A 25,462-nucleotide genomic window follows, 5' to 3' on the forward strand; every position below is an offset into this window, starting at 1 on the left:
TTATCCAGGCCTTTATTTCAAATTTCTGATGACAACAACACAGGTTTAGGACTTTTTAATATTTGGTTCTATCCAAGAATATTTGATTTCAGACTGTAGTTTTTCATAGCAATAAATAATGTACTTTTGTTCTTGCCTAACTACTTCTCTACGCATATTCAGTTTTGCACTGAGTCTGTACCTCCAAGTTTTAGCCAACTCTCAAATAGAACAGCCTTGCCCAACTTCTGGATTGAAATGGCCTTTTGGTAGGCCGGTCTGTCCTCAGTGATCAGTTGCTAGGAACAGGAAAAATCTTTTAATTTATGGCAAAATTCAATGTTGTTTTCTGAAAGCTTATTATCAACAACTGTACGTTCATTTTTGTCTCATTTTATTGTTTGTTAGAAATCAAAATACTCCCATCAATTACATAACTGGTATTGACACCAAGGATGAGATTTATTTAAGTTACTGAAAAAATTACAGTAACATATATTAAATGTAATAAGTTTAAAAAAGTAACTGCAAGTATATACTTCAAAGTTCACATCTGATACATTATGCCGCCAATCTGTCAACACATCACTGTTGTGTGAAAACAGTTGCTGAAAGTCTGTACATTTTTATATATTTGTTTGGGATTCTGGATATCCTAAGGATTTCCAGTTTTTAGCCTGTATGTCCCTGCTGCTACCTCCATTGTAACCTAAAGACACAATGGGAGCATATCCAGCATGGTCTCTTTTCCAGTAGTGGGTGTACTGCTAATTCTGTTTTATATAATGGGCTACGTTTTGAAAGTAGAATTATGAATACACTCCTCATTGGTATTACTTTTTGAACGAAAAGGTGTAGTTCAAAACTTCTTGATTTTTAATAATCTGCACATCTGTGTGGATAGACATGATAAAAAATTATTTCCCTGAACAGGGCTTCCAAGTGGCGAAATTGGATGACCATTTCTTTTATTGTATTGTCGTATCTGCCAGAATAACCACAGTGAAGATTGGTGAAATTGGTCAATAATCAACAAGGCATATTTATTAATTTGTGCTGTAATAGGAAATAGGCTAACTATAACAAAGGTAAACAATTCAGATGGTTTAGTGACATCTGGCTTTTGTAAAATTCTTTCTCTAAGGGATGTGTCAGGTATCCCAGCCCACTGACTGTCAGAGCCTGCTGAAAGACTGGGAACTTGATCTTGGCCAGTAGGTGAGATTGTTAAAACTACAGGCACTAGTGTCACCATCTGTAGAGCTGGCTTCGACGCCCCTCAAGGCCACACGCATCTCACCACCCAATTAATATTCACCACAGCCCTATAAAGCTCACTTCAGTTGTGAATTTGCTGCTCTTTTGTATTGTTCTATTTATTCATTGTTTGTTTGATCTCTGATTTCTTTCTCCATCCTCCTCTCATTGACTGTCTTTCTGTCCACACGCGCCAATCTGCTGCTGATGATCCTTGGCCGGTTGGTCCAGTCTCGGCACATTCTTAGCGGTTTCTGACCCTCTGTCGAAGCTCTGTTAAAATAATTGGCAGCAAGGTAAGATGTTCACCGTGTCCTACGGACACAAAGTTCGTGCAGCTCATGGAACAACAGTAGCAACAGCTTCTCTTGCAGCAACAGTTATTACAACAGCTGCAGCAGAAGCGAACTGAGTTGCATCATCAGGACATTCAGGTTTTGAAGGATCGACTGCAGATTCAAGGTACCAACCCAGTACAAATGGTGACACTGCCCAGGTGGAAAGCCGCCCACATGCATTTCTGCCTTTCAGTGTTCCCAAAGACAATTCAGACACTTATTTACCATGGCTGAAACGGCATTTCACTGCCTTTCAGGTCTCCCATGATACTCTCCAACAATTGCTCTTCCTTTCTTAGGCTTCCCTGGAGACTTTTTTTTTTTTTACTGAAAATACTGGCTTCCCTCTCACTTTTGAGAGATTTCTATGTTGCTTTCAAACTATTACTCACAATGATTCCATGTGGTCACATCACAACCCGAATTTCATCAAGATCACAAGCAACTGTGCTGGTCATATCACTTGTAGGTGACCAGTTTACAAGGAATGATTTGCTGATGAGACTTCACTTTTTAATTCGAGATGAGATGGTCCATCTGGATCCCAATACAAAAGTCTGCATGGGGCTTTGGCCGGCAGGAAATTTCCTGTCTCCGCATAGATGTGAAATGACACCACACTTTGGACGGGTTTCCCATTAAAACTGCTCGAATCACTGCAGACATGTGCTGCAACTCTTATCTTATGGTGTGTTCAGTGAGTGGCCCACATATTTTTTGAAGAACTCCAATCCTGAGCTGTGAGCCTGGGCTCGCATTTCCCACTGTCAGTCAGTCGTCATTAATGTTCTCCTGCCGCACACTGGCAGGTGCTCACTGTGTCATTATCCTGACTGCCAGAAACCTCAAGTTTTAGAAATCCTCCGTTACAGGCACTTGGGAATGTCACAGATACACACCTGCTGGCTGAAGCTGAATGAAGTTGTGGAAGCCGTGGTGCACAGATGTTCCACTCACTCCCGGCATCGAATCGCTCCAGCTCATTCTTTCACCCCTTGACCCCTGGGAATACATTCATTTGGACTTTGTGGACCCCTTTCTGGGCTCTGTCACTAATTTTCGTGGATGCTTACTCTAAATACCCATATGTGGCAAGGTGGTTTCCACCACACAGACCACAGACGTCACAGTTAATCCACTCGTCCAAATTCTCTCCGTCGAAGGGCTTCCCCGAACCATTGTGTCGGACAGTGTGCCTCAACTTACAGCAACGACTATCGAACAATTCTGTGTTTCAGATGGCATCAGACACCTATTTAGTCTGCCATTGTACGTGTCCTCGACTGGCGGAGCAGAGCATATGTTGCAGGTGTTTAAAAAGCAAATGTTAAAAGCCATGGGAAGTATCACCACAATGGCTATGCTCACAATGTCCCTGAGTAAGCACATACAGGACCACTCCCATCCACGACTGTGGGCAACAGCCGCGTACTCTCCTCCGTCTCCTAGTCCCAGGAACAGTGGACCCACCATGCGGGGCATTATTCTCTGGGCACAACTGTGTGGGAAAGCACATACGGAGCGAAAGACTTGTTGGTGGTGGCTACCCACCACGGGTGGTACCTTGCTACAGCTAACACTCCAAGGGTTTTCAGTACCATCATAGCAGTCAGCTCTGCCCGTGCCTCCTCATTGCGCTGCCGTCTGTGACTCAGTCGGAGTAGGAAAGCCCGACTTTGCCAGTCCCCCAACTGCGAGGATATAACTTGTGCTCCAGACCACCAGCAGTGATTTTTGTGGACTCAGCCATAGAGGCCGAGGTTTAGATGCACACCCATCTCACCAGTCAATTGAAGCTCACCACAGCCCTATAAAGCTTGGTGCATTGCGGCTCTGCCTCAGTTGTGTATTCACTGCTCTCTTGCATTGTTCTTTTTAATCATCATTGGTTTGGTCTCACATTTTGGCTACTTCTTAGGTTTTGTTCTATGGGTACTTGATGGGACTTATTCTACTCAGCCATCTCCATTGACCATCCTTCTCTTGTTGCATGTCTTTCTATCCACATGTGGTGATCCACTGTTGACGACCATTGGCCAGTTTGTCCAGTCTCAGTGCATTCCTTATCATTCCTGACCTGTCGTAGCTCAGTTACACTAATGTAGGGATGAACACACTATTGCTATGGACCTTTTTGTGACAGAGGACTTTATTAATGACAACAAATCCAAATGGTGCTTAGAATTTGCTTGCATTGTTAATCCCCTTGCTGAGCTATCTGAAGTTCAAAAATCAGGACATCATATACGTCTATATACCAAACTTTCCAACTCGAGGCATCAGTATTGTGGTAGGGGTTTCTTAGCTCATGTCTTACTGAGTAGTCTTATTTACTTAAATTCCCATGTAGTGACCTACTACTAAGGTCCTTGAGGCTTGAAATAGCATTAATGCATAATGATCTGTTGGAGCGGTAAACTTTTTCTATACAAATAACGTTTGAAATAATTTGCTCTATATACAAAGCTAAAAGTACTTTCTCTGTTGTGTTGTAAGAGAGTTCAGCTTTGTTTAACTGCCTATGTGTACTGAATAGGGGGCTTAAATTCTCCATGAACTTGACCGTCAACTTACCCGGTTGCGTAATGACTGGCATCACAGAAGAGTACAAATCATTCCTCAGTGTGTACCAAAACAGCTGATTAACTTTAAACATCTTTCAACTGTAACAAGAGTGTTACACACTCAGAGTCCTTGTAGCCTAAATAACACTCTCTTCCTTAGTAATTTCATGAGATGTTTGACAGTAGTGATATATTCTGGTACAAAGTGATGGCAACAGTTGTCAAATCCAAAAAAGATAGTAATTCTTTCACATAACAAGAGGAAGGAAATTCTCAGTTAACAGTGGACTAGGTTGAAGATTTCATAGAAAGTCTAAATCTTATAATAAATAAATTTGTAGATTGTTGGATTGTTGCTGGTGCCTTATATAACCCTGAGGACATCCTCAAATTCTCATAATTAGGTATTCCATCTTTTCATGGTCATCATAGGAGATGAGTAGCTGCTGATAAATCGGTTGACGTCTAAACTTCTGAAATACTGGGAGTTGTTTAAATGATCCAATGTCTCATCTATTCATGACGGGCCTTTGTTCAAACATCTTGTGTTAAAACATATTTGATACAGATTTTCTCCATCTTGCGTCTGTTACAGGAGTATGACAGTAGGCAAAACTGAGGACTAAATTTACCGGCATCCAAATGCTTCTGAGTGCTTTGTTCAACAACAAGTTTGAAAATGATAGGGAATCTGTTCAGTTTTCAGCTTATCAGCCCTTTGTAGCCCGTGGAGATATGATTCATTAAATTAGAAGCATAAAATCTTGCTGTCCCTCAAAAACTGAACTAAATCCTTCAAGTATTAGATACAGTTATTTCCATCCTATGCAGGCAGCTGCATAAACTTTTCTTTTAACTTCTGATATTTGCGTATATTTTTCTATCTCATAATTTTTTCCCATTCATCCTTTTTCTTTGCTCCCTATTTCACAACTTATTTTATTGGCACTCTTGTACACTTGCTAAATCTGTTCTCCTCAGGTATGGTGACATCTGGTCTGCCAAAATTATTGACGCTAGATTTGACCTGCACCCACAAAACTCATCTCATTCCACTGCATATAGCTTGGGAACACTTGACTTATACCTTAAAGTGGGTCAGTCTTTTGAGAGTGATTGGACCAATCCTTTTTCAGCCTTCTCACATGCCTGTCAGTACTGTTGCTGCCAAATAACTGTAAACTATTGAAACTAGACCAAGATGTGAATGCGTTCCAGGAAATCACTCCCCAGGAGTAAAAAAAAAAAAAAAAAGAAACAGGTTTCCTGAGCCACTAGTCGGGCTGCAGCCGCAAATACTGCTTTCCCAGTTTTCAGATTAAGCTCCCACGAGCATAAATTGTATATTGTCTCACATCCTAAACAGTTGTTTCTAATCCCATGCTTCTCACTGGTGTAATGGTGTTTAATGGGAGCTCTGCGAGGCAGCTATGTTGCATTTCCCCAATTTCTGCTTCTACCCCTTGCTGAATTTCTGTCTGCTCTTATTGAGGCTTAGGGCATGGCTGTTTTGTATGGCTCATTTCCTGCAGTGCATGTAATATGGTTCCTAGCACTAGTATGCGTGGTGTACTGGTCTATAGCAATGGCCACACCCGGCTTCAGTTACATGGCACTTGTCAGATGTGTGGCTCACAGTTGTCACTACCTAGTTTCCCTCTTCCCTCAGTCTAATGTTTGATGTAAGGCACTTAGCACCATGAACTGATCTCACCACTTGTTCTAGGACCAATTCCCTAAATGTCAATATTGTTAGCCACCTCCTGGTGAAGTAGAATGTGTATTGTTCTGTTCTCAGTATTCTGTCAAAAGCTGTGGCAAGAAACAACTTAGATTTTATTTATGTCAGAGTACATGAGATCCCTTTGCGCAGTGACCGTCAAAGTTTCAGGGAGGAAGAACAGCGATCAGTCGTGACCTAACTGAATTTTATTGCAGATCAGTTTCAGCTGTAGAATAGTCATCGTCAAGGGATAAAATATCTAGTGTGGTCACATTGACATAAAGTTCAGGCACATGTGGACCACAATTTAAATACAGAAATACGAGGGTTGGAATTTAATAGTGGCAGCTATTTATTTACAGCTTGTACAAAATAGATACGTGTTTCAAAGTTTTACTGACCATGAAAGTAGTCACCAGCATTGTGTATACCCCGTTGCCAGCAATGTGGAAGTCGTAGGATACTCTTAACAATGCCAGCTGTATTGACAGTTCGAGCGGTGCGGTCTATTACCTGACGAATTTGTAGCAGTTCTGAAGTGAATGCTGTGAAGCATTTCCTACAGTTTAGAAATCGAATTGAACTCAAGAGGGCTTAAGTCAGGGGAGTGCAGTAAGTCGTATAGCACTTCGCAGCCCCATCAGTCAAAAAAAATCAGTAACAGCTTGGACTGTACGTGCTTCAGCATTGTCCTGTGCAAAATGATGGTCAGCTTCTGCAGAAAGTGTCATCACTTCTGTCTCTAAGCTGGTCGTAGGTTGTGTTCCAAAAATGAACAGCATAGAGACAGAAGTGATGACACTTTCTGCAGGACCTGACCATCATTTTGCAGGACTGCTCAAGCACGTACAGTCCAAACTGTTACTGATTTGTTTGACTGATGGGGCTGCTAAGTGCTACACTACTTACTGCACTCCCCTGACTTAAGTCCTCATGAGTTCAACTTGATTTCTAAACTGAAGGAAACACTTCACGTCATTCACTTCAGAACTGCTACAAATTCGTCACACAATAGACTGCGCCACTTGAATTGTGAACACAACTGGCACTGCTATGAGTATACTACAACTTCCATATTGCTGGCAACAGGTTATACACAATGCTGGAGACTGCTTTGAAGGTCAGTAAAACTTAGAAACACATAGCTATTTTGTACAAGCTGTAAATAAATAGTTGCCACTATTAAAGTTCCAACCCTCATATAATAGAGGGAAACATTCCACGTGGGAAAAATATATCTAAAAACAAAGATGATGTGACTTACCAAACGAAAGCACTGGCGGGTCGATAGACTCACAAACAAACACAAACATACACACAGAATTCAAGCTTTCGCAGCCAACAATTGCTTCATCAGGAAAGAGGGAAGGAGAGGGAAAGACGAAAGGATGTGGGTTTTAAGGGAGAGGGTAAGGAGTCATTCCAATCCCGGGAGCGGAAAGACTTACCTTAGGGGGAAAAAAGGACAGGTATACACTCGCACACACACCCATATCCATACACAGACACAAGCAGACATTTGTAAAGGCAAAGAGTTTGGGCAGAGATGTCAGTCGAGGTGGAAGTACAGAGGCAAAGATGTTGAAAGACAGGTGAGGTATGAGCGGCGGCAACTTGAAATTAGCGGAGGTTGAGGCCTGGCGGATAACGAGAAGAGAGGATATACTGAAGGGCAAGTTCCCATCTCTGGAGTTCTGACAGATTGGTGTTAGTGGGAAGTATCCAGATAACCCGGACGGTGTAACACTGTGCCAAGATGTGCTGGCCGTGCACCAAGGCATTTTTAGCCACAGGGTGATCCTCATTACCAGCAAACACTGTCTGCCTGTGTCCATTCATGCGAATGGACAGTTTGTTGCAATAACCAGAGCCACTTCCTCATCCCCTCAAACCCAGAACCTCCCACAGAAGAACCACAAAAGTGCCCCACTTGTGACAGGATACTTTCCGGGACTGGATCAGACTCTGAATGTGGCTCTCCAGCAGAGATACGACTTCCTCAAATCCTGCCCTGAAATGAGATCCATCCTTCATGAAATCCTCCCCACTCCACCAAGAGTGTCTTTCCGCCGTCCACCTAACCTTCGTAACCTCTTAGTTCATCCCTATGAAATCCCCAAACCATCTTCCCTACCCTCTGGCTCCTACCCTTGTAACCGCCCCCGGTGTAAAACCTGTCCCATGCACCCTCCCACCACCACCTACTCCAGTCCTGTAACCCGGAAGGTGTACACAATCAAAGGCAGAGCCACGTGTGAAAGCACCCACGTGATTTACCAACTGACCTGCCTACACTGTGAAGCTTTCTGTGTGGGAATGACCAGCAACAAACTGTCCATTCGCATGAATGGACACAGGCAGACAGTGTTTGTTGGTAATGAGGATTACCCTGTGGCTAAACATGCCTTGGTGCACGGCCAGCACATCTTGGCACAGTGTTACACCGTCCGGGTTATCTGGATACTTCCCACTAACACCAATCTGTCAGAACTCCGGAGATGGGAACTTGCCCTTCAGTATATCCTCTCTTCTCGTTATCCGCCAGGCCTCAACCTCCGCTAATTTCAAGTTGCCGCCGCTCATACCTCACCTGTCTTTCAACATCTTTGCCTCTGTACTTCCACCTCGACTGACATCTCTGCCCAAACTCTTTGCCTTTACAAATGTCTGCTTGTGTCTGTGTATGGATATGGGTGTGTGTGCGAGTGTATACCTGTCCTTTTTTCCCCTAAGGTAAGTCTTTCTGCTCCCGGGATTGGAGTGACTCCTTACCCTCTCCCTTAAAACCCACATCCTTTCGTCTTTCCCTCTCCTTTCCTCTTTCCTGATGAAGCAACCGTTGGTTGCGAAAGCTTGAATTTTGTGTGTATGTTTGTGTTTGTTTGTGTGTCTATCGACCTGCCAGCGCTTTCGTTTGGTAAGTAACATCATCTTTGTTTTTAGATGTATTTTTCCCACATGGAATGTTTCCCTCAAATATACAGCTAGTGGAACCAAAGTGGTTGAGGCCTAATACAAAATTGCAACAGAAACAGATTCAACTTTGTATTAGACTTCGGCCACTTCGGTTTCACTGTAATGGGTGCTGCATGTATTTCTGTAAATTATGGTCTACATGTGCTTGAACTTTATGTCACTGTGATCATACTAGGTATTTTATGCACCGATGATGACTGTTCTGTAGTTGAAATCGATCTGCAATAAAATTCAAATTTTTTGTGACTGATTGCTATTCTTCTTTCTTGAATTTGGATTCTATCTATAAATACGTCAAAATCCGTGGCATGGTCTTTCCTCAAAGTAGATTACTTATCATGATTGAAACTGAACCTTTTTTTGTTTGGAAGTCTCTTCATCAATACAATTTGAACTTGCTCAACTGTGTGCACATATGAAATGCTGCACACATCTGATATTCTTTAGGGATTTGTGCACATTTTATTCAACCATTCTGGAAAAGACTGAATAAACTTGCTCAATGAAACTCTACCTCCAACTTAACTGACATTACCACAGGTGGTGAAACAACTTGATATTGTGAAGTTGAAATAGTAGCTGTATTTGCATCTTTTATTCCCATGAAACACTGATATTTCTGCAGCTGCCTGATTCAAATTTTTCCTCAGAGGTTGCTTCTCCAACAGAAGAGCTGCAGTTTGCCCCCATAGTTGCTCTAATGCTTCCATACTTACCTAATTCACAACACACTTACTATCAATACTTCCTTGAACATTTAAAGTACTTTTGTTAAATGTGCCTTTCCCCTGGGTCTAACCTTAACCCTTTTTGGTCTCAACCTGCTAACCCAGTCAGCAAAGACCAAAAAAAGTCGATTAGGGAGGAAAAATCACATGGTCGCAAATCATTGGACAGTGCTGGGAAGGAGTGTCATGAACAACACAACTAAAAAATCCTGACTTGGACTGTGTGTGTTTGGGTGGGGGTGGGTTTATAGGTCACTTTGTTATATTATTCTCAGCTAACTCGAAAGCCGCGGCTTCTAACAAAAGCTTTTCCCAGTACAAAATTAAACTAAATGAAAAGTTTTGCATTACATAATTAAATTAATGAAATTTTCTACAGAAAATGACGTATTCATTTTTTCTCTAGGACTAATAGTTTCTACTTTCAGGGGATGGAAAAATCACAGATTATTAAAAATGTTGTTCTAACATTATAAAATTAATGTTTATCTTTAAAGGAAGCGGTTTAAGAACTAATATTAGATGTGTGTAGCACATCTAAGTGCAGTAGAGCCATATTAAGACAAATTGTGTTCCAGGGGTGTAACAGGGTGGAGGGGGAAGATGGTGTGGGACAGAAGCACAATGGAAGGTTGTTCGCTGGATTGTGCCCGTGTGCTTCCCTCATTCGTAGGTCTGCAAGGTGAAGATGGAGCAGGCAGTTCTCCACTCTGCCTACCCCACTGTGTCACAAGAAGCAACTATGGGGTGTTTCACAAAGTCATACGGGCCCTCCATGGCATGCGTTATGAATTACTAGGGATGCATTGCATATGCATACCTATTTAACGTTTATTTTATGCAGAATATATTAGCACTACGTGGAATGCAGATATGAGTTAGTAATAACACTAATGCAAGTAATGCATATGGGTGGACTCCATGTAAATCTCTGCATTCTCTTCTGACTGCTAGATGAGAAATTGATTTTTAGTCATCCTGTACTGGAAAGTACTCATCATGGGATAAGTTGTCTTTCCCAGAAGAACAATACCTTCTGGGAAAGACAACTTCTCCCACCATGAGTACTTTCCAGTTTACAGACTGTACCTCCTCAGCATTTCATGTCCTTTTTTTTTTTTTTAGACAAAATAACTTCACTGAGCTCATATTTGCATAGTGGAGCTATTTTCAGTTTATTAAGTGAATATTTATTTGCATTTGTTAGGAGTTATTAAGCAAAATACATTCCTTTGTCTGTAATTTGTACATGTGATGTCAATAATTTATGTAGTGTTGGTGGGAAAGGCATTGGATTGGTAAATGTGGCACTCTGTTGCTGTTTCATGTTGACAGCACATTGTAAAACTGTGTAATTGTGGTGGTGAATAATGAATGACCAAAAAGTTACTGCACTTCTTTTGCCATTAATTGTTTTTCTGTTAGACTTCATAAATCTCTTCCATTCAGGAATTGCTGGCACTGCACCAAGTGGAGACAGTTCCCAAACATCCATAGTATAAAAATTCCTGGCAGATCCATAGTATATCTTCCGAGGTAGGTGTGAACATGTCTGAGGCAGTTGAGGTGGGGGGTGTAATGGCACTCAGTGATGAGGTTTCAGCGTGAATGTGTCTGATGGAATGGGACTGATCAATTTCGAGTGTAGAACAGTAGCCTGCTGTAATGCATTACTTGACTTATGTTAAAATATCTAAAGTCCTATAACACTTAGGTGACCTATTGCTGTTGTAGAGGGCAACAGTGTAATGCTCTGGCCCTCTTCAGCTATTGGGAGGCATTAGGCAGGGGTGATGCAATTGATACCCCGCATGCTGTGAAAGGTATTCCAGACAGTGAGTGCAAAACCAGTGAAATTGACATTGTCTAAGACATATTGATAGTATGTTACATTTGGAGAAAGATAGTGTGGTTGACAGTTAACACTTACAGCTGTTAAGCATTTTAACACAGTAGCTCACTTAACAACTGCAAATAAGTTATCACTTAATAAACTGAAAATAACTCCACTATATAAAAATGATCTCTGTGGAGTTATTTTGTGTACTCACAATAAGAGAACTGAACAGGAAATGTTGGGGAGGTATAACGTATCTGTAAAATGGAAAAGCAAGCAGTGCTCATGGTGGGGGGTGGGGGGTAGAACAGTAGGCAAATACAGATGAGGTATGTGATTTTTTTGTGTACCAAAGTTTTTATTTTTTTCAAACTACAATATTGTCCCCTTTAACATCTATAAACTGGTGGAGTTGTTGTTCCCAGTCTTGCAGCAGTGCTGGAAAGGCTTAAACTGGTGAGTCCTTTAACATGTCGGTCACATTATTTTGAATGTTCTCGTCTCTCTCGATTCACCCTTTGCCTGAACCTTTTGAGCACATCTTTGTAAGACCCTTGGTTGATAGTTTGCCCTGCAGGAACAAATTCTATGTGCATGATACTCCTACTGCCGAGAAAGCAAATTGGCACCATTTCGATCTTCAATTTGCTCATTCTACCTTTTTTCGGTTGAGGATGTGTCTCAGTGTGCCACTCCTCACTTCGCTGCTTTGTCTCAGGATTGTACTAAAAGATCTTGTATTCATCACCTGTGATCGTATTTGTGGTCATCGGCAATCCTCTCAAGAAGATCAACGCACACATTTCTTTGATTGCCCTTCTGTTCAGTTGTGAGGTTTTTCAGCACCATTATGGCACAAACCTTTTTTGTGTGCTAAACTTCAGACAAAATTTGAGAGTACTATGAAAATATTTAAGTATAACAGGTCATCCACGGTCCTTATTGTTAAACGTCGGTTATGACCTTGCAAGATCAAGCACACGTTCGATGTTTTTGTCAGTTTTTGAGGTCGAAGGTCTCTCTGAGTGAGGTTCATCTTCAGCATGTTCTTGGCCTTCCAAAAAGATTTGTGACAGTGAAAAATTTCTACCTTTGATAGGAAATGTTCCCCATAGGCCTGTTTCAACTTTTCAGATGCCACACTTGCAGACTCCTCAAGTTTAACACAAAACTTGATGGCATAACTTTGTTCTAAATTCCGCTGTTCCAATTTGATAACACACAACTTCTGTGACGGTGCTTTCAAAAATCAAATGATTGCTGTACAGAGCTGAAACTCGGTCCGAGCGCCTGGCAGGGATGAATGCAGTGGTCTATGCAAGCAGAACAACACAGCGTTGCCAGATCGCTTGCAGTGTTGTCCGTCCCATTACTTTTCTCTCACACCTTGTACATAGATTCTGTGTCAGTGTTATCAGTAACTTGTACCTGCAGTCAGTGTAGTGTTAACGCATTTTGTGCAAAATAAATAGTCCTCGGCACGCCTGTGCACTACATCGCCAGTGATTGCTGAGGTGTGCTCTGGAGGGTCGGTATAATTTTGTGAAACACTCTGTAGTTGCTTATTGTGATGTAGTGGAGTTGATAGAGTGGGGAATGTCCTGCTTGACCTACAGTCTGCAGACCTACGAAGGAGGGAAGTGCATGAACACAATCCAATGACCTACATTCCCTTGCACTTCAAACCCACACTGACCCCCTGCACCTTGTTGCACTCCTGCAACACAATTTATCCCTGAATATGGCTCTACTGCTCATAGATGTGGTTGACAGATTTAAAATTTGCTTTTAACCCACTTAATTAAAGAAGTGTTAATTTTATAATTTTTCAGAACAATACGCTTTTAACAATCTGCGATTTTTGAATCCTGATAATGCGGAAATTATTAGTCCTATAGAAATAAATGAATGTAACCTTTTTTGTAGAAAATTTCATTTAGTTTAATTTTGTACAGTGAAACATTTTCATAAGAACTTAAGTTTTTCTCATTCAGCAATTTGCAAAAACACCCTCAGGAAGGCCATTTGCAACAGTGGCCAAAATGTTGAAGAATTTTACACATTGACAATGTGATCTGACAATGTGATCACATACTTTGAAGAATTTTACTGACAAAGCTACATTTTGCTCATTCCACATGAATATACTGTTGGTCAAGACTTTTAGCAGTCACAAATAGGCTAAAAGGTTACAGGATCGTACTTCTAACAATAAGTACAGAATGACCGAATGAGGAAAGAGATGTCATGATAGGTGTATAAGGATCCAAATTTGGCTCAAAAATTGTTTATTGTTATTGGTATACAAGGGCCCTACATAGCAGGAGGAAGTGTTAAGAACTTAAGTCAATTTGAAGTAAATTGTGGATGGTCAGTGAATACATAAGAATTGAAGGTGTCAGGATTTAGGATGAGTCCAATCTCACTGAAGGCGACTCGAGCAGAAGACATATGTCACAGTTGGTGATCAGGATCAGAGATAATGAGTAATCTCCCAGGGACACTACAGGGAAAGCTCTTGTGATTGAATCATTTGAGATGTTAAGTGGAGAGCATAACAGCACCACTGGCAGTACAGACTTGGATTCCTGCTTCCCATTCTGCTCTGGCTCAGGCAGAAGGATCAGAAGACACCAGTTCACAAAAATAATTAGTAGAAAAGTCTTAGAGAAGAAACTATTACACTCTTTTGGCAAAAGTTATGCATCGTACACCCCACATATGCTCTGGGAGAAAACCTTTGGAAACATCAGTCAGCCTCAAATGTGTGCTCGTATAGCCTAATTGTAAGGGTGACTGTTCTTGAAAAGCCGGAAACCTGCACTTGAGTCCCAGTTTAACACGAATTTTCATTGTTGTTGTTGTTGTTGTGGTCTTCAGTCCTGAGACTGGTTTGATGCAGCTCTCCATGCTACTCTATCCTGTGCAAGCTTTTTCATCTCCCAGTACTTACTGCAACCTACATCCTTCTGAATCTGCTTAGTGTATTCATCTCTTGGTCTCCCCCTACGATTTTTACCCTCCACGCTGCCCTCCAATACTAAATTGGTGATCCCTTGATGCCTCAGAACATGTCCTACCAACCGATCCCTTCTTCTGGTCAAGTTGTGCCACAAACTTCTCTTCTCCCCAATCCTATTCAATACTTCCTCATTAGTTATGTGATCTACCCATCTAATCTTCAGCATTCTTCTGTAGCACCACATTTCGAAAGCTTCTATTCTCTTCTTGTCCAAACTATTTATCGTCCATGTTTCACTTCCATACATGGCTACACTCCATACGAATACTTTCAGAAATGACTTCCTGACACTTAAATCAATACTGGATGTTAACAAATTTCTCTTCTTCAGAAACGCTTTCCTCGCCATTGCCAGCCTACATTTTATATCCTCTCTACTTCGACCATCATCAGTTATTTTGCTCCCCAAATAGCAAAACTCCTTTACTACTTTAAGTGCCTCATTTCCTAATCTAATTCCCTCAGCATCACCCGACTTAATTAGACTACATTCCATTATCCTTGTTTTGCTTTTGTTGATGTTCATCTTATACCCTCCTTTCAAGACACTGTCCATTCCATTCAACTGCTCTTCCAAGTCCTTTGCTGTCTCTGACAGAATTACAATGTCATCGGTGAACCTCAAAGTTTTTATTTCTTCTCCATGAATTTTAATACCCACTCCGAATTTTTCTTTTGTTTCCTTTACTGCTTGCTCAATATACAGATTGAACAACATCGGGGACAGGCTACAACCCTGTCTTACTCCCTTCCCAACCACTGCTTCCCTTCCATGCCCCTCCACTCTTATAACTGCCATCTGGTTTCTGTACAAATTGTAAATAGCCTTTCGCTCCCTGTATTTTACCCCTGCCACCTTCAGAATTTGAAAGAGAGTATTCCAGTCAACATTGTCAAAAGCTTTCTCTAAGTCTACAAATGCTAGAAACGTAGGTTTGCCTTTCCTTAATCTTTCTTCTAAGATAAGTCGTAAGGTCAGTATTGCCTCACGTGTTCCAGTGTTTCTACGGAATCCAAACTGATCTTCTCCGAGGTTGGCTTCTACTACTTTTTCCATTCGTCTGTAAAGAATTCGTGTTAGTATTTTGCAGCTGTGACTTATTAAGCTGATAGTTCGGTAATTTTCACATCTGTCAACACCTGCTTTCTTTGGGATTGGAATTATTATATTCTTCTTGAAGTCTGAGGGTATTTCGCCTGTTTCATACATCTTGCTCACCAGATGGTAGAGTTTTGTCAGGACTGGCTCTCCCACGGCCGTCAGTAGTTCCAATGGAATATTGTCTACTCCGGGGGCCTTGTTTCGACTCAGGTCTTTCAGTGCTCTGTCAAACTCTTCACGCAGTATCGTATCTCCCATTTCAACTTCATCTACATCCTCTTCCATTTCCATAATATTGTCCTCAAGTACATCGCCCTTGTATAGACCCTCTATATACTCCTTCCACCTTTCTGCTTTCCCTTCTTTGCTTAGAACTGGTTTTCCATCTGAGCTCTTGATATTCACACAAGTCGTTCTCTTATCTCCAAAGGTCTCTTTAATTTTCCTGTAGGCGGTATCTATCTTACCCCTAGTGAGATAGGCCTCTACATCCTTACATTTGTCCTCTAGCCATCCCTGCTTAGCCATTTTGCACTTCCTGTCGATATCATTTTTGAGACGTTTGTATTCCTTTTTGCCTGTTTCACTTACTGCATTTTTATATTTTCTCCTTTCATCAATTAAATTCAGTATTTCTTCTGTTACCCAAGGATTTCTACTAGCCCTCGTCTTTTTACCTACTTGATCCTCTGCTGCCTTCACTACTTCATCCCTCAAAGCTACCCATTCTTCTTCTACTTTATTTATTTCCCCAATTCCTGTCAATTGCTCCCTTATGCTCTCCCTGAATCTCTGTACAACCTCTGGTTCTTTTAGTTTATCCAATTCCCATCTCCTTAAATTCCCACCTTTTTGCAGTTTCTTCAGTTTTAATCTACAGGTCATAACCAATAGATTGTGGTCAGAGTCCACATCTGCCCCTGGAAATGTCTTACAATTTAAAACCTGGTTCCTAAATCTCTGTCTTACCATTATATAATCTATCTGATACCATTTAGTATCTCCAGGGTTCTTCCATGTATACAACCTTCTTTCATGATTCTTAAACCAAGTGTTAGTTATGATTATGTTGTGCTCTGTGCAAAATTCTACCAGGCAGCTTCCTCTTTCATTTCTGTCCCCCAATCCATATTCACCTACTACGTTTCCTTCTCTCCCTTTTCCTACACTCGAATTCCAGTCACCCATGACTATTAAATTTTCGTCTCCCTTCACAATCTGAATAATTTCTTTTATTTCATCATACATTTCTTCAATTTCTTCGTCATCTGCAGAGCTAGTTGGCATGTAAACTTGTACTACTGTAGTAGGTGTGGGCTTCGTATCTATCTTGGCCACAATAATGCGTTCACTATGCTGTTTGTAGTAGCTTACCCGCATTCCTATTTTCCTATTCATTATTAAACCTACTCCTGCATTACCCCTATTTGATTTTGTGTTTATAACCCTGTAGTCACCTGACCAGAAGTCTTGTTCCTCCTGCCACCGAACTTCACTAATTCCCACTATATCTAACTTCAACCTATCCATTTCCCTTTTTAAATTTTCTAACCTACCTGCCCGATTAAGGGATCTGACATTCCACGCTCCGATCCGTAGAATGCCAGTTTTCTTTCTCCTGATAACGACATCCTCTTGAGTAGTCCCCGCCCGGAGATCCGAATGGGGGACTATTTTACCTCCGGAATATTTTACCCAAGAGGACGCCATCATCATGTAATCATACAGTAAAGCTGCATGCCCTCGGGAAAAATTACGGCTGTAGTTTCCCCTTGCTTTCAGCCGTTCGCAGTACCAGCACAGCAAGGCCGTTTTGGTTATTGTTACAAGGCCAGATCAGTCAATCATCCAGACTGTTGCCCTTGCAACTACTGAAAAGGCTGCTGCCCCTCTTCAGGAACCACACGTTTGTCTGGCCTCTCAACAGATACCCCTCCGTTGTGGTTGCACCTACGGTATGGCTATCTGTATCGCTGAGGCACGCAAGCCTCCCCACCAACAGCAAGGTCCATGGTTCATGGGGGGGAATTTTCATTAGTCACAACATATTCAGTGTCCTGATATATTCTGTATACCTTTTTTAGATTTCTCCTCTTTGTCTCTGGAAGAATGTTGTAAAAATGATTGTCACATCTGATAAAATACTGTTCAGGCTTGTAGAAAATAAACTAATGCTAAATCACATAGGACTCAGTTTTTACCATTTCTAACACACAATTCAACAAAACCTGACTTTTTAATTTCACAGAATGGGCATATGATTAGTGAAACTGAACAGTTCAAATTTGTAGGCATTCAGATAGATAGTAAACTGTCGTGGAAAGCCCTCGTTCAGGATCTTGTTCAAAGACTAGATGCTGCCATTTTTACTATTCAAACAGTATCTGAAGTGAGTGATCGTTCGACACAAAAATTAGTCTACTTTGCTTATTTTCATTCACTTCTGTCATATGATATTATATTTTGGGGTAACTCTTCCCATTCTAAAAGGATATTTTTGTGGTGTAAGTTCACGAACCTCTTGTCAATCACTGTTTAGGAATCTGCATATTTTTACATTGGCCTCTCAATATATATATTCCTTACTGTCATTTCTCATTAACAATATTAGCTTATTCCCAAGAATAAGCAGCTTTCACTCAGTTAATACTCATCAGAAATCAGACATGCATTTGGATCAGACTTCCTTAACTCTTGTGCAGAAAGCTGTGCAGTATACTGCTGCATCCATTTTCAGTAAGCTACCACTAGAATTAAAAAATCTCAGCAGTAATCCACACACTTTCAAATCAAAACTGAAGAGTTTCCTCGTGGAGTTCCTTGGAAAATTAAGCTGATTCTTGTTTCATTGTTGTTTGCGTTTACTTAAACTTATGGCTTCACTTTTTTTGGGTTCATAAACATATTATTTTTATCTGTTATTACTTTTATGTTGTAATTTTATGTATTGACACGTTCCATGACCTTGGAGATATGCTTCTCAATTTGGTCCTACAGAACTTGACATGTAAATAAAAAATTGATTAATTAATTAATTAGCCAAGTGGTAGCACCATCTTAGAGTGACTTATCAATTGGCTCCCTGCTCATTACTTCAAGAGAATTCTTTCCATGGCTAGTAACTTTAGAAGACTTCATTAGTGAAAGCTGACTTCTCAGAAGTAATCACGAGTAGCAAATGGTTCCTCGATGCTGGACTCTTTGCCCACAGGCAGCAGCAACTCGGCATTTGCAGAGGGTGAGAGTGCCCTGGAGCTGGCAGATGCAGCGGAGTTGTCGGCCGTGCTGACAGGGCTGCTCTCGGAGTACCAGTACCTGGACGAGTCCTGCTCTTATCCTGCAGCACCATCGGCACCACCCTCTGCCTCCAATGACTTGTATGTGCGTTATGGTGCGACTCCCACTACGCTTGAGGCCAGTGGCTGCTATACTGGTACCCAGGTAACTGCAGGCCTCGACTATGATTACGTGCAACAGCAACAACAACAGCAGCAGCACCAGCAGCAGCAGCAGCAGGACCACCAACACCATCAACAGCAGCAACAAGAGAATCAACAACAGCATCTGGATCATCAGCAGGGTGCAGAGGCAGATCAGCTCATGTTCAGGTGCCAGTATTCACAGCAGCAGGACTCGGACTCAGATGTGGCGGACACTTTTGATTGGGACCGTTTGCTGTAGCGGGGGCTAACAGTTATCAGCTCGCGGGGAGGAGGAGACTGGTATCTTTGGTGGGGCTCTGTGGAGCCTCTCCGTAACTGTATAGTCAGTCGAGACTGTGGTCTCAGTGTGCGAGCAAAAATAATTATGTAAAACCCCTCATAATTTGTGCCATTTTTCTCCTCTCTTATATTGTTCTGTGGCACTCTGACCACAGTTCATTTCCTCTTATGTGCCTCTGTGATTGTTAGAACTGTTATGAGAGAAAAATAATTATATGCCTGATTATTATCATCAGTACAATATTTGGTATGTTTCAGCTTTATGCCTTGGTATTTCTTTGTTTTCTGGAACTGGGGAGCATATCTTGTTCTTCCTTTGTCGCAGTACACATTTTTTATAAAAATAAACAAATACAGAATAATAAACTCTAAGAAATTTTATGGTTGCTCAGTATATTACTGCTGTAACAATAACTGCCTAGGCGATCTGCTCCAGTGTTGTGTGCCATTATAGACATTACAGCTGTAGGAGTACTTTGAGAAACAAAGACATGTGTCAAGGAACTGTACAGCTATTTTTAATTTCTTTATTTTTCAATGAAAAGTGCTTATCTAATGCATCAGAAGATTCTGCATAAAGTCAATTTGATGGATTTATTTGCATACATGAATGTAGAGGATATTGTGGTTGTAAAAAACTAGATGAGCTACACAAGTATAGGTTAGACTTCAAAATCTCTCTCTCTCTCTCTCTCACTCTCTCACTCTCTCACTCTCTCTCTCTCTCTCTCTCTCTCTCTCTCTCTCTCTCTCTCTCTCTCTCTCTCTCTTTTTCTCTCACTCTCTCTCTCTCTCTCTCTCTCTCTCTCTCTCTCTTTCTCTTTCTCTTTCTTTCTTCTCGCCCTCTGCCTCCCTTCCTTCTCCTCCATAACCCTACCACCACACAAAGCCCAACACATACACCTACTGTGACTAATCACCTATCTACTCCTTCATCTTCACACACATTTGTTTAAAATGAAAAGTGACCATATGAAGTAATTTATTATACGTTTTATAACGTGTCATTACTTGAATGTGTACAGATGCACAAGAGATCATTTTGCCCCATATAAGAGAGATTAGCAGTTGCATTGATAACTGATAGTAATACATCACTTCATTAGTTGCAGTAGTAATTTGTGAAATACCAGCTACTATTTAAATTCACATTTTGTGCTGCTGCAAAATTTGCTGTGTATTTGCTTTAGTGACAGACTGATCTGCTGTGTACATTGCAGAATGTGGTGGGCATCCACAAAGGACAAAGAAAATTGAAAAAGTGCTAACCTAGCAACAGTTTTGATATGCAGTTTATGAAAATCATACTTCTAACTAAATTAGTATGTCTCCTGTTTACTCAGTTTGCTTGCATCAGGCAAGGCGCCCAGGCCAGTGCTAAAAGGCTGGACTCGTATTCGGAAGTGCAGCAGTTTGAATACCTGCCTGGCCATCCAGTTTAGGTTTCCTGTGGTTCCCTAACCTGCTTAAAGTGAATGCTGGTATGGTTGCTTTGATGGGGCACAACCAATTTCCTTCCTGATCTTTTCTCAATCTGGGCTCTTTTTAAAGACCTTGTGACTGATGGGATGTTAAACCCACACCTTCCTTCTTTCCTTCGTTCTTTCAATTCGCCTGACCACCCGTGTTCCTTGAAGAATTTTTTTGACTCAGAGGTACCAGTCTTGAGGTACTTAAATGTCACAGTCGACAACCAACTAACAGAGCGGTGCCCGAGGATGGGGTTTACGTGTACTGAATTGACTGCATGTGAGTCTGAAAATTTTCAAAGAATGCAGCTGTATGGGCAAATTAATTAAACAAACAGAAGTCAAGTGTAAAAACTGAATTGCTGTCTTTTTGTTGTTCTATGAAATCTACAACACTAAATGCGTGTGTATTTTCATAAGTTCATTGTTTATGCATCTGCACTTCATTCCCACACATATAACAATTACCAAATGCCTGCTAGTAAAGAAAAAGGAATTTAAATTGAAAACAGAAGTCATTTATGTTTTTCACGGGAATAATTGCTTGTAGCTGCAGTCTAATTTGTTTATAGTTAGATCTGTGCTTGTAATTACTGTGTACAGTCATTTTTCATACATTAAATCACTTGTGGGAGGAGATGGAAGGAGTACTTACCTTTCAGTATTTTAAGTCTTCTGCATGCATACATTGGTGGACAGAAAATAGAGAGGAAGAATCTCAGAATTCATGTATGTCTGATCAAACCAATAATTTAATAGTCACTCATATTATGTGAGAACACTATGATCTCTTTCCTTTTTTAACCTTTAAGAATGTTTCAGTAAACTCAGTGAAAGGGTACTACAATAGAGTACCAACAATAGCCATTAATATTTATAATTAAGATTGATACCAGATGATATGCATAAGATTAATATTTTATCCACATTTTATTACTGTCTTGTGCGTAACTGTATTTTATGTTGATAAGATAATGAACAATGTGGATGACAGGGAAAAAATGGTATGAGGACAACCACTATTGTACGTTCAAAAGATGTGTCGGGTGGATGACAAGCTCATAAATAGACACAAAAATTGTTATTCAGCTTTCAAATTTCAGTTTCTGTTGCAGAAAGTGTAACTAATGTGCTTATAACAATGTGTACCACCTCTCCCGTACTCCTCTCTTTTTCACATGTGCACTCCCACAAAAATATACAAACATCTCTGCTACTTATGTGCCTGTCCTCATACAATTTTTTTATGTTTTGTATATAATTCTTGTACTTGTTAAAATTTGCCTGTGTTCTTTCTGTTTAGCTATTAGTGGCCCACAGATTTTTGATTGCATTATGAAGCAAAATCTGTGCTTTTATATATTTGTGTGCAAAGTTTGCAGTTGAATTTGGAATATGTATTAGATGTTGATATTGAAGACATTTAAATCTCCCCTCTAGTATTTTGGATATTTTGAGGATTTTTGAAGTACTTACATCATCTGGTCTCCACCCTGCTAACTTTAAACAACAGAAAATCTGCCCTTGCCGCTTAGTGGTTCATTGCAGTATGGCGGAACCAATCACTAAGTTCGTAAGGAGGGAATAACTGAATAGCTAACTTCCAGATGAGGGAATAGTGCTAAATAGATTATTACACATTTAAGATTCACTATTAATGCAACTGAATGTCATGAACATTTACAAACCATAACTGTGATATTAATTTGTGACTTTGCTTGTATCTTGCCACCCATTACAATAAGTGCAATGTAGTTTTTAATTGAAATGTACTGAAGACTGCCTAGAATGTTATTGTATGTTCTTTTTTTGCTGCTTGTGTAATGAGCACTAGTGATGGCGGGTATACTGTTACAAAAACTTCAATATTTGCAACAGCTAAAACTTCTAATTTCAGCTCTTTGTGAGGTTTACAACTAGTGAAATGTGTTAAGTATTTTATATGTTTGTACCAAGTATCATTCAAGTTGAGGTTGATTGTTCACAAAATGTAAATGTATTGTTTTAAGCGTTTACTGCTGCTTCAGAATTTCTGTTTTTCTGGAAGATTGCCCTATCAAACTTCAGGAGGTGTTAAATCTGCTTTTTGCTTACTACTTTCTACTTTCGAACAGCAACATCATATTTAGGTGGATCTGTATGGTGACTTTTTGGTTTTGCCTCTCTTCAGCCTATTGTAGATGTGCTATGGGAAGTAACTTGTCTCTTTCATGCAATTTGCAAGTATCATCTTGTTGTACAAGTAAACAGACAGTTTACTTCTCTACCTGAAATTTTAAATTCAACTCTGGTGAGAGGGACTTTATCCCTTATTAGTGACATTGGTATATTTTGAAACTGATATGCTCTTGTTTTATGTTCTGACTTCATTTTATTGCTGGTGACAAGCACTGTATGTAGCAGTTGGTGCCATTTAACCCCAGTCCTCTTATGTCACTTGTCAGTTGTGGTAACATCTGACAGCTGTGCCAAATTATGCATGGGATTATGAGGTTGGCATTTAGCTAGTAGTTCTTGATGTGAATTTGAGAGAGAACTTTTCTCTTTAATTGTTTTTTTTATGAAAATGGTGAGAGTACTGTCATTTGAACTCCACTTTAAATTTAACTCCCTTATAAATGGCAAGATGGATTGTTTTTCCAATAGGAAGATGGCAAGGACATACCACCTCCAATAGAACCTTGTCCAGGAAGGCACTGCAGTACTGAAACTAACTCCCAGGTTGAGGACTGCTTTAATTTTTTCTGGCATGCACAGTACTCATTCCTATATTTTAGTATAAAGCAAAATAAATTCTACTTCTGCTGCCCCATCCTGGTCTACTTAAACCAAGTAAACACATGAGTTTTTGTCATTGTAGAGTTATGACTTTTTAGGCCAGTACAGTAAGCTGTAGTGCAAACATTTAACATGGTAAACTAAATTACCATTCAACTAACTACCCTCGCAGACACCATCCCCATACTCAGGAAAAACCGCATGCAGTACTAGGCACCGAATCAGTGCGTACTTCTGGCTTGTAGTGTTGACGATGGCAATATGGTGTAGTAGTTCATCCCTTTCTTCAGTTTATAACTTTTTACCTTAATAATATGAAGTGTATTAAGTAATATCATTATTTCCTTCTGTGGTGCAGGTGGATAAAATTTATAAATTGGAGAAAATATTTTAATTCTAAGTGAGAGGCATAGTTGATATGTCACTCTTATTTTACCTGCCCCTCCCCCTCTATTAATTAATAGTAGTGATGATGTGTAAGTAATTGAGTTTGACTATCTGTTTTAAAATCCTAACATTTTTTTTATTACAGTCTATTGTTGCAATAGTCTTTGCAATGACAACCTGTTTGAATTTCTTCAGATCTGTTAAATCAAATAAAAGGCATGTTAAATTTGGTCTTTCCTAACTAATTTGAAACACACAATTGTGATTTTAATAGTGTGTTCAGTACACATATGTAAAGTTTTTTAATATTGTTTCACAGTTTTGTGAGACATAATTTGTTATCTTGTAGTTACAACACAAATATTTAAGGTTCCTGTTACATTTTATATTGAAATTGTTCTGTTGCAATAATTGAGGATGAAAGCCCTACTTATTTATTGACAGTTTATGTAGAATAAGGTATCAGTTGTTGGTAAACAAAAGTAGTCAGTGGCATTCGTTGATTTGAAATTTTTTCCTTGAGAGATGGAATGGTTAAGAGACTTACCGGTAGGTAGGCAAATACGTATGAACATTTGCACAGTTTTATGGAGTTTTGTGACACCATAATATGAATGTTTTCGCTTTGGAAGGGGGATGTGTCCATAATAAGAATGCTAAATTTTAAGAAAAGGTGCAAGAATGCTCTTAAGGATAGGTCAACTGTTGCAGCTCCTTGACAAACATAAAAAATGACAGTGTTTGATTTGTAAGAAAAGAGGTTCCGATACTGTGAGATTCTGGGGAGGGGGGTCTTTTTTTATTTTTATTTAAATGCCTTAAAACCTTATTTTAATGACTTCTTCCATCCATCAGAGATACTTGTATAGTGTACCGGCACATACCGTCACAAATCAAGCACTGGAAAGTGACATTCATAATATCCCTTCCAACAGGAATCTCATGTATTGTCCAGTGAAATGTGCATGGAGATAATTGATACTTTTGTTGCTTGTGTGTCAAGGAATACTCTGACACAGAATTTAACTTTTAATAAACTGTATGGTTCCACCATGATTTTGTCATGCAGTTGATAATAGAGGTGTACTACTTAAGATAATTGTGGCAAATGCCAGTACGTTTTACCACTAGAAACCCTCTCTGTGGTTTTCTCCGATCTCTCTGAATCTTACTAAATGCAGTGATTGATCACATCATAAAGTTGCCATTTTGTCACTGCAAAGATAACAAATTAAATTAACTCTTAACATATTTAAGTGTTCCCAAATTACAGTATTGTAGTAAAAATAATTTTCTTTTTTTAATTATAAATAGTTTCTATTTTGAAAGCACATATATGTAAATTTATAGTAATAATGCAACACAGTGGAACTGTTACAATATAACATTACTATAAAGGTGAATGGGAAAACTCGTGAAAGAGGGAATGATAAGACTCACAGAAAGATTGCAGTAAATATAGTTTTGGACTGTCTTCACATTTTCAGGAAAAGATCAGTGTAGATGGGGGAGAGATAGAGAGTGGCCTGTTTGCTAAAGGATTCGGGATGGAACTGGGCAGTGTTCATTTTGCCAAATGA

At 40.0% G+C, this 25,462-nt stretch overlaps 1 protein-coding gene across 1 annotated transcript in view; it reads left to right on the plus strand.

The window, feature by feature from the left end:
* LOC124605491 (forkhead box protein J3-like) overlaps positions 1-19,554 on the plus strand; it is a 62,405-nt gene extending 42,851 nt beyond the window's left edge. The window contains exon 6 of the mRNA XM_047137215.1: positions 18,738-19,554. Within this exon, the coding sequence (XP_046993171.1) occupies positions 18,738-19,207 (470 nt within the window). The 3' untranslated portion in view covers positions 19,208-19,554. The remainder of the gene's footprint in view (positions 1-18,737) is intronic.
* The last annotated feature ends 5,908 nt before the right edge of the window (positions 19,555-25,462 follow it).

The sequence above is a fragment of the Schistocerca americana genome, chromosome 3 (assembly GCF_021461395.2).
Source record: "Schistocerca americana isolate TAMUIC-IGC-003095 chromosome 3, iqSchAmer2.1, whole genome shotgun sequence".
In the NCBI taxonomy this organism is placed as follows: Eukaryota; Metazoa; Arthropoda; class Insecta; order Orthoptera; family Acrididae; genus Schistocerca; species Schistocerca americana.